This window comes from Oncorhynchus mykiss, chromosome 5, assembly GCF_057628025.1.
Source record: "Oncorhynchus mykiss isolate SJ-2025 chromosome 5, ASM5762802v1, whole genome shotgun sequence".
Lineage (NCBI taxonomy): Eukaryota > Metazoa > Chordata > Actinopteri > Salmoniformes > Salmonidae > Oncorhynchus > Oncorhynchus mykiss.
In genome coordinates this window covers 82352487-82363263 of record NC_143026.1, presented here as the reverse complement: position 1 = coordinate 82363263, position 10777 = coordinate 82352487, and the positions used below count along the sequence as shown (strand labels likewise).

The window sequence follows — 10777 nt, the reverse complement described above, 5'->3', positions numbered from 1 at the left end:
GAATGTTTACCTTTTCTACACCGGTGGCTGAACGGCAGTCACGCGTGTTGGAGTTGAAGGAGTACAGCAAGAGGAGCATGGCAATCAACGATGGTCGCATGGCACGAGCCGTGGAAGCTGAAGACAGCGCCCTCCAGCAGAGCAGTCTACACTCCCAACAAGAGGCCCGGATTGGATACAAACAATTAATAGTTTCGCCATCATGAAGCCTGATCTTCCTGCACCTTCTTCGCTGGGGGTACCTGCAGATTTCCTCATCCTTCTCACCAGCAGTGATTTTGGGCAGCTCTATGGTAAGAAATGTGACCGTTCCTGGTGCAAAAACAATGTCCTATCCTGAAGCTTGAGTAAATGACATTGCTAAACTGCTCCAGAATGTGCTACGTCAAGACATGGATATTATGGCATTGGACGCTTTAGCAGGATTCTTTCTCTTCACAACTGGATATGTGATTATTGCAGCTCAATGGGCGTAACTTTTATTGAACATTTCGAAACCTTTTGGAAACAAAACACGTTTTATAAGGGGGATTGGATCCACCCAAATAATTTGGGTTCCTGGATCCTTTCACAGCATTATAAGGTGTGGTTGAGACAATGACTTATCAATGACCCAAGCCCAGCTCAGTTAATCCCTGTGACGCTGAGTTGTCATAATGCTTCAGCATTATACCAGGGGCGTTGGTAGACACAATGTAAGTAACCTAATTTATGACTAGCTTCAATCATGTGATTCCTATGTTGGTGATGTACAGAATATTTGTTGGTCCGTGGTGTGTAATGAGGAGCAACCAGACGCTGCACTTGACATATTTCTGAAATTGCTTATTCCAGTTACTAATAAGCATGCACCCATTAAGAAAATGACTGTAAAACTGTTAAGATGAGATGAATGAGGCAAAGGAATTATCAGGTAATTATCAGGTAGGACCCAAATGCAGACTGTGTTGAAGTAACAATGTTTATTACAGCAACAGGGGCAGGCAAATGACAGGTCAAGACAGGCAGGGGTCGATAATCTAGAGTAGTGGGGCAAGGGTACAGGACAGCAAGCAGGCTCAGGGTCAGGTCAGGCAGAGGTCGGTAATCCAGAGTAGGGGCAAAGGCACAGGATGGCAGGCAGACTCAGGGTCATTTACAGTGGTCAGGACAGGCAAGGGTCAAGAGGACGAGAAATGTACAATGCCGACCTCTGACGTACAATGCTATTTTACAGTAAACAAATTGACAACAGACTTTCAGCATGCTTATAGGGAAGGACATTCAACAAGCACAGCACTTAAACAAATGACTGATGAATGGCTGAGAGAAATTTATGATAAAAATATTGTGGGCGCTGTTTTGTTAGACTTCAGCTCGGCTTTTGACATTATTGATTATAGTCTGCTGCTGGAAAAACGTATGCGTTATGGCTTTATACCCCGTGCTACACGTATATTGTGGATAAAGAGTTACCTGTCTAACAGAACATAGAGGGTGTTCTTTAATGGAAGCCTCTCCAACAGAATCCAAGTAGAATCAGGAATTCCTCTGGGCAGCTGTCTAGGCCCCCTACTTTTTTCAATATTTACTAATGACATGCCACTGGCTTTGAGTAAAACCAGTGTGTCTATGTATGCGGATGACTCAACACTATACACGTCAGCTACTACAGTGACTTAAATGCCTGCAACACTTAACAAAGAGCTGCAGTTAGTTTCAGAGCGGGTGGCAGAGAATAAGTTAGTCCTAAATATTAAAAAACTAAAAGCATTGTATTTGGGACAAATCATTGACTAAACGCTAAACCTCAACTAAATCTTGTAATAAATTATGTGGAAATTGAGCAAGTTGAGGTGACTAAACTGCTTGGAGTAACCGAGAATTGTTAACTGTCATGGTCTGTCCATAATAAAGTTCTGCTCTACCTTCTTAACAACACTATCAACAAGGCAGGTCCTACAGGCCCTAGTTTTGTCGCACCTTGAATACTGTTCAGTCGTGTGGTTAGGTGCCACAAAAAGGGACTCAGGAAAATTGCAATTGGCTCAGAACAGGGCAGCACGGCTGGCCCTTGGATATACACAGAGATCTAATATTAATAATATGCATGTCAATCTCTCCTGGCTCAAAGTGGAGGAGAGATTGACTTCATCGCTACTTGTATTTATCAGAGGTATTGACATTTTGACAGCCATGCATACCCCACAAGAGGTCTCTTCACAGTCCCCAAGTCCAGAACAGACTATGGGAGGCCCACAGTACTACATAAAGCCATGACTACATGGAACTCTATTCCACATCAAGTAACTGATGCAAGCAGTAGAATCAGATTTATAAACCAGATAAAAAAACACCTTATGGAACAGCAGGGACTGTGAAGCAACACAAACATAGGCACAGACGCATACACACACACAATAACATACGCACTATACACACACGTACACATGGATTTTGTGTTGTAGTATGTGGTAGTGGTGGAGTATTGGCCTGAAGGTACACAGTGTGTTGTTAAATCTGTGAATGTATTGTAACATTTTTAAAATTGTATAACTGCCTTCATTGGACCCCAGGAAGTGTAGCTGCTGTCTTGGCAGCAGCTAATATAATAAATACAAATACAAATACACATACACACACAGTACACACACACACACACACACACACACACACACACACACACAGTCACCGTTGCTGCAACAATTTAAGATGCTCAACCATGCCACTACTCACTTTTGTACATTTCATTCATTCTTACTGTCTACATATTCCAAACATGACTGATTTCTTACTTTTTGTTACTTCTTAGTTTTTTAGTTTTTTAGAAATGTGAATTGCACTGCTGAGAAGCATTTCACTGTTCCGTTTATGCCGTGTATTCTGTGCACATGACCAATACACTTTGATTTGATTTGAGGAGAGGGTGTCAATAAGACCTACCATAACATATATATATATATTGCCCTTCACTCATCCTCTGCTGAACCCTTGCATGTACATGTCTTTTACTGAAGATCCACTGCTCATAAAACCAGAGTGTCTCGTTGAGCTTGTTCGCCCAAACTCTTTTCAACATGATAGCATGCTAGCCGTTAGTTAAAGGTGTGTTATCTGTGTAATCAAATGCCAAGGCAACGATATGACAACGTTATACCTACGTTCTTGGGTTGACAGTAATGCATCATTTGTAACTGCCATTTCCAGTTACCTGTCATACCAGTTTGTATAAATGTCTGTAGCATCTCTCTCCCTCTGTCATCTATCTTCCTCTGACAGGACTCACTCTTACCTGGCTGACAGGACTGACCCCTACCTGGCTTACAAGACTGACTCCAACCTGGTTGACAGTACTGACTCCTACCTGACTGACAGGACTGACTCCTACCTGACTGACAGGACTGACTCCTACCTGGCTTACAAGACTGACTCCAACCTGGTTGACAGTACTGACTCCTACCTGGCTTACAAGACTGACCGCTACCTGACTTACAGGACTGACCTCACTGAAGGTAATGCACACCAGGTGAGAGGCAGTGAGAAAGAAGGAGGGAGGAAGAAAATGAAGGAAGGAGGACAAAGAAAGGAGTGGGGATCCTTCTGTCCTCTAGACACTGTAAGAGGAGTGGGGATCCATCTGTCCTCTAGACACTGTAAGAGGAGTGGGGATGTCTGTGGTTCTGCAGTCCTCTTCTCACACTGAAGCAGTGTGTGTGTAGATCCCTGGTAGACCAGGCTGGATTTAGCCATGGTGTGCTGACTTGTAATATCAGTGTGTCTCAATTATTGCATATACTACAAACCTCCTACAAACTTGTTTGTAAAGTCTGGCATGTGAGATGATCATCTGACCGCTGACTAAGACTTCACAGTGAAGGTGATGTGGCAGGGTACAATCAGTACAAAACACAAAGGACTGACAGGAGAGTGGAATCCCGCACCACACACACACACACACACACACACACACACACACACACACACACACACACACACACACACACACACCATGCTGCCCCCCTATACTAATCCAGTCTCAGGGGTGATGAGGTCATGTTAATTGACAGTGTTCACGTGCTAGTCGGAACTAGGAAAGTCAGAAATGTTCAATGTGCTAACTGGTTGAATGTGGCACATGAATAACTACAACCAGTTAGCAAGTCAGAAATGTCAGTTTCCAACTACCGACTAGCACGTCAACGCGGCATCAGACCTGTCTAGGCAGGTAGTCTAGCAGTTAGAGCATGGTAGTGTTCCACTTTTATTTGCAATTCAAATCAACAAATGCACACGCAAAAAAACACACATATACATTGTATCCGGTGTGTATGCGCAAACTCTCATCCATTTGTGTGCTTACTGCTTGATATAATGATATGTGTCGATTTATTTACACATGAACTTAGCTACCTGACCTGTGTGGGTTATGTCATCTGTGTACTGTAGGCTTACCAGAATGAGTGGATGATGGCAGGTAATAGAGAGAGAGAGATATGTTCCTATGGCATGAATCCCACACAGTCTGTTTTAGATCAATTATGTTCTGTTCTCAATGGTGAGAACCTTTTCCTAGGATTGACTATGCTCCACTTATCTCATTACTGGTAGAATAGAAAGCATGTGTCTGCCTGTCTATTTTACTGAAACCCAGTTCAGACAGTCACTTAATAAACACATCAGATAGATTTCATTAAAATCAATTATAGGGAAGTTGTTTATGTTTAAAGGGTGACTGATTGAGTTCTGGATGTCTGTAGAAATAGATCAGATTCCTCCTCCAACCAGTCCCCCCCTTTCTATGTTGTAGGCCTATTGTATTGAGTTTGAGTTGAGAATTCGGTGAGTCAGTGTGTGTGGGGTCCAAGTTTGAGAACTCATGAAAACTTCACACATTCTGAAAAACATTCCTCCTTGGCTACACCCCCCCCCCCCCCTCCCCTCTCTCTCTATGGTCAAAATGCCCCCATCCCTCCATCCCTTCAGGGTTTATTTGTTCAGGTGAGCGTAGTGAAGTGAATATACTGGCTTCTCAGTTGGAGGGCCTAATTACGTCTAGAACCTGTTGCTTTGATCGTGCTCTGCGTGACGCAACGTATCCCGCCGCCGCTGCGTTCAGGTCCTAGTTTTTAGGTAAATACCTGGAGGCAAGGCTCAAGGAGCACTAGCAGCACACCCATGGTGAGAAGTCAGGTCCTGTGGTCTCATCATGCAGCCCACCACAGACTTCAAACAGAGGGTAGACCTGTAGGTTTGTCATATAGGATCACGTACTGTAGGCCTGATAGAACATGCTCTCTGTTATAAAAAGTCAGACGGTTAACTATCTGACCAGCCAAGAAATCCCCCTCCTAGGCTACTTTATGTCTCACAATGATCGGGGTGAGTAAAAAAGAAAAGGTTTAAAATAAACATTAAAGAAGTAGTGTTAACATGCTTTTGTTCTAGCCTACTTTCCAGAGAATATGTAGAGGGTCCATTTGTTCTCTCCATGTTTAGGCAACAGCTCTAACTGTAGTCAATATCTTGTATTCCAAAGGATTTAATATAAAATACTAGAAATATGTTGATTTAGCAGGGACTATCCAAGCAACATGATATGGACTTTAAACAAATCAGACCCAGGCTTCAGTACAGTGTAGGGACTAGGGCAGGGTCTCCCAAACTCGGTCCTTGGGACCCCAAGAGGAGCACATTTTGTTTTTTTGCCCTAGCACTGCACAGCTGATTCAAATAATCATCATCAAGCTTTGAATCAGCTGTGTAGTGTTAGAGAGAAAAAAAACGTGCACCTCTTGGGGTCCTGAGGACAGAGTTTGGGAACTCTGGACTAGGGCTTTGGCCTGCATGAATTATGAGTCTCTAGCCTGCTGGTGATCAGTGTGAGTCTTGACTGACTGTCCTTGTCCGATACTGCTCCCTACTGGCCATTATTAGACATAACCTGGATACAGTCTCCAAATGATATGGCCTTATCCAAATGATTATCAAATATCAACAATTGATCATCTCTGTAGAAAAGGTTATTATTCTATCCACCCTTCCTATTTTTCTATGAATTATCTCAACTGTCAAACAAAGTATCATGTGCATTAGGTAGTAGAGTAAAACTAGGACAACATAAGTTATTTCAGGTTTTATTTCTGTATATATTTATTTTTATACATTTCAAACTAGAATTATGTTTCATAATGACACAAAAATGACACAAAATCTCAACGGTATAAGGAGAACAATTGATTCCAGGGAGGGCAAATCTGACAATCAATTATTAAATCAGTCAATCAATAACTCAATATCTGACCAAGTAATAATCAATTCACTGTGCACAGTTTGAAAATAGTGAATCTATTACACAGACAAACTTTTTTTCTTTAGATCTACAATACAATTAATCAAACACTTCAAATTCAGACAATGAAACACAATTAATTAAATAAACAATTTTGAATGTGTTTTTTTCTCTCCTGGATAGAAATAATATTATGTACCCTTCCTATGGAGGCTAAGCCTTGCATTTCAAGTAAAAATCCAGTTAGGAACCAAGATAATTCATGAACATAATAACTACAGTGGGGCAAAAAAGTATTTAGTCAGCCACCAATTGTGCAAGTTCTCCCACTTAAAAAGATGAGAGAGGCCTGTAATTTTCATCATAGGTACACTTCAACTGTGACAGACAAAATGAGAAAAAAAATCCAGAAAATCACATTGTAGGATTTTTAATGAATTTTTTGCAAATTATGGTGGAAAATAAGTATTTGGTCAATTACAAAAGTTTATCTCAATACTTTGTTATATACCCTTTGTTGGCAATGACAGAGGTCAAATGTTTTCTGTAAGTCTTCACAAGGTTTTCAAACACTGTTGCTGGTATTTTGGCCCATTCCTCCATGCAGATCTCCTCTAGAGCAGTGATATTTTGGGGCTGTTGCTGGGCAACACGGACTTTCAACTCCCTCCAAAGATTTTCTATGGGGTTGAGATCTGGAGACTGGCTAGGCCACTCTAGGACCTTGAAATGCTTCTTACGAAGCCACTCCTTCGTTGCCCGGGCGGTGTGTTTGGGATCATTGTCATGCTGAAAGACCCAGCCACGTTTCATCTTCAATGCCCTTGCTGATGGAAGGAGGTTTTCACTCAATCTCACAATACATGGCCCCATTCATTCTTTCCTTTACACGGATCAGTCGTCCTGGTCCCTTTGCAGAAAAACAGCCCCAAAGCATGATGTTTCCACCCCCATGCTTCACAGTAGGTATGGTGTTCTTTGGATGCAACTCAGCATTCTTTGTCCTCCAAACAAAAAATTATTACCAAAAAGTTATATTTTGGTTTCATCTGACCATATGACATTGTCCCAAATGCTCTCTAGCAAACTTCAGACGGGCCTGGACATGTACTGGCTTAAGCAGGGGGACACGTCTGGCACAGCAGGATTTGAGTCCCTGGCGGCGTAGCGTGTTACTGATGGTATGCTTTGTTACTTTGGTCCCATCTCTCTGCAGGTCATTCACTAGGTCCCCCCGTGTGGTTCTGGGATTTTTGCTCACCGTTCTTGTGATAATTTTGACCCCACGGGGTGAGATCTTGCGTGGAGCCCCAGATCGACGGAGATTATCAGTGGTCTTGTATGTCTTCCATTTCCTAATAATTGCTCCCACAGTTGATTTCTTCAAACCAAGCTGCTTACCTATTGCAGATTCAGTCTTCCCAGCCTGGTGTAGGTCTACAATTTTGTTTCTGGTGTCCTTTGACAGCTCTTTGGCTTGGCCACAGTGGAGTTTGGAGTATGACTGTTTGAGATTGTGGACAGGTGTCTTTTATACTGATAACAAGTTCAAACAGGTGCCATTAATACAGGTAACGAGTGGAGGACAGAGGAGCCTCTTCAAGAAGAAGTTACAGGTCTGTGAGAGCCAGAAATCTTGCTTGTTTGTAGGTGACCAAATACTTATTTTCCACCATAATTTGCAAATAAGTTCATTAAAAATCCTACAATGTGATTTTCTGGATTTGTTTTTCTCATTTTGTCCGTCATAGTTGAAGTGTACCTATGATGAAAATGACAGGCCTCTCTCATCTTTTTAAGTGGGAGAACTTGCACAATTGGTGGCTGACTAAATACTTTTTTTGCCCCACTGTAACTCCATAGACTGGTCTCAGATCTGTTGTAGCTCATGCGAACTCCATTGCTCATTGTCAAGCCAAACAGTCTGGCCTCCCAGCAATCAGATATCAGGATCAAATCTTCTGGATTTGACCCTAATTCAATAACCCTCACAGCTACCCTCCATTCACAACCCACTGGGCACAGACGTAAATTCAACGTCTATTCCACGTTGGGTCAACATCATTTCATTGTGTGCCCAGTCGGAAGGGTAGTGCAAATATATGTCATGACAAGGAGTGACAAGGAGTTGTCATGACAACACAAACAGACTGGCACTTAGGCTACTAACTTCAGCTACTAACTTCAGTGAGAATTATGAAATCATATAGGTAGTGTTTTGTTGATCAGTAATATGCCTTCATGGAAGGTGAGAGGGTTAATCCAAAGGGCAAAAGCAAAGAAAGGTAAAAGGTTGAGGTCAAGCCAACAGCATGCAGGCACAGAAGAGGCAGTTTTACAGTATATTCACAGCAGTGGCTCCAGGAGAAATTAAAGTCAGTAGCAACGGGCAGAGCAGCAGGAGTTAACAGTGAGGAATTATGTCTAATATCGACAAGTTTATGTTTACCTGGATTGATAATGAATGATTTATTTTCATGAATGTGATCTATTTAAAGTTTGATGGGGCAAACCAAGGAGAAAGGTGTGTAAAAATGAATTCCTTACTCTATAGAAACTAAACTTTTACAATACCAGGAAAATAAATGGCACCCAAAGCTTTATTTTAAATCAAAACCCAACAAACAAATACAATGCAATGGCATGATAAGACTTGGTAAACTAGGCCTGTGTTGAGTTATTTGAAATCTACAGTAAGCTGAAAATGTAATAAATATGATCGTTCAAAAAAGTGGTTCTGTTTGCATTGGATAGTGATACATTAAAGTGCATTTTATAGTGACCGCTTTCCTTGACAACGTACAAACCGTTTGAGCTATCTAACTCCATAGCTCTATCAGCGACATTTCAAGCTAGCTGTGGAGTGAGTTTACGGTACGTTTTTAAATCAGTTGCACAAGCTGCAGAGCTAAGCTAACAGATGCGAGGCAGAGTAGAGAGCAGTAATACAGTAGCCATAGAGGTACGGCAGTGTTGGTCCAGTGTTGGGCCGTGTCCCTGGCCTCAGTGTCATCAAAAGGCACCGACCCCGTGTCATCATAAGGTAGCCACAGGGTCTTGGGAGTTATTTTGGAGGGGACTCTCGTTTTGGATGGGAGACTAAACCAACACAAAAGAGGGACAATAAGACTCCAATGTTTGGCATCTACATTGTATTTGTGAATATATACTGAACAAAAAATACAGTTGAAGTCGGAAGTTTACATACACTTAGGTTGGAGTAATTAAAACTCGTTTTTCAACCACTCCACAAATTTCTTGTTAACAAACTATAGATTTGGCAAGTCGGTTAGGACACCTACTTTGTGCATGACAGAAGTCATTTTTCCAACAATTGTTTACAGACAGATTATTTCACTTATAATTCACTGCATCACAATTCCAGTGCGTCAGAAGACTACATACACTAAGTTGACTGTGCCTTTAAACAGCTTGGAAAATTCTAGAAAATGATGTCATGGCTTTAGAAGCTTCTGATAAGCTAATTGACATAATTTGAGTCAATTGGAGGTGTACTTGTGGACCTGTGTACCAAGGCCTACCTTCAAAACTCAGTGCCTCTTTGCCTGACAACATGGGAAAATCAAAAGAAAACAGCCAAGACTTCAGAAATGTTTTTGTAGACCTCCACAAGTCTGGTTCATCCTTGGGTGCAATTTCCAAATGCCTGAAGGTACCACGTTCATCTGTACAAAAAGTACGCAAGTATAAACACCATGGGACCATGCAGCCATCATACCGCTCAGGAAGGAGACGGGTTCTGTCTCCTAGAGATGAACGTACGTTGGTGCAAACAATCAATCCCAGAACAACAGCAAAGGACCTTGTGTAGGTGGTGGAGGAAACAGGTACAAAGGTATCTATATCCACAGTAAAATGAGTCCTTTATCGACACAACCTGAAAGGCCGCTCAGCGAGGAAGAAGCCACTGCTCCAAAACCGCCTTAAAAAAGCCAGACTATGGTTTGCAACTGCACATGGGGACAAAGATTGTACTTTTTGAAGAATTATCCTCTGGTCTGATGAAACAAAAATAGAACTGCTTGGCCATAATGACCATCGTTATGTTTGGAGAAAAAAAAGGGAGGCTTGCAAGCCGACGAACACCACCCCAACCGTGAAGCACGGTTGGCAAATTATGTGGGTACATTGAAGCAACATCTCAAGACATCAGTCAGGAAGGTTAAGCTTGGTCCTAAATGGGTCTTCCAAATGGACAATGACCCCAAGCATACTTCCAAAGTTGTGACAAAATGGCTCATAGAAAATATGTAGGCAGAACTGATAAAGCATGTGCGAGCAAGGAGGCCTACAAACCTGACTCAGTTACTCCAGCTCTGTCAGGAGGAATGGGCCAAAATTCACCCAGCTTATTGTGGGAAGCTTGTGGAAGGCTACCTGAAACGTTTGACCCAAGTTAAACAATTTAAAGGCAATGCTACCAAATACTAATTGAGTGTATGTAAACTTCTGACCCACTGTGAATGTGACGAAATAAATAAAAGCTGA

At 42.0% G+C, this 10777-nt stretch overlaps 1 protein-coding gene across 2 annotated transcripts in view; it reads right to left on the bottom strand.

The window, feature by feature from the left end:
- Window positions 1-6099: 6099 nt before the first annotated feature.
- The window catches only part of mylk4b (myosin light chain kinase family, member 4b), a 96145-nt gene continuing 91467 nt past the window's right edge, over window positions 6100-10777 (bottom strand). For both annotated transcript variants that reach the window (XM_036978539.2, XM_090236133.1), the window contains one exon: window positions 6100-9367. In XM_036978539.2, the coding sequence (XP_036834434.2) occupies window positions 9305-9367 (63 nt within the window). In that variant the 3' untranslated portion in view covers window positions 6100-9304. The remainder of the gene's footprint in view (window positions 9368-10777) is intronic.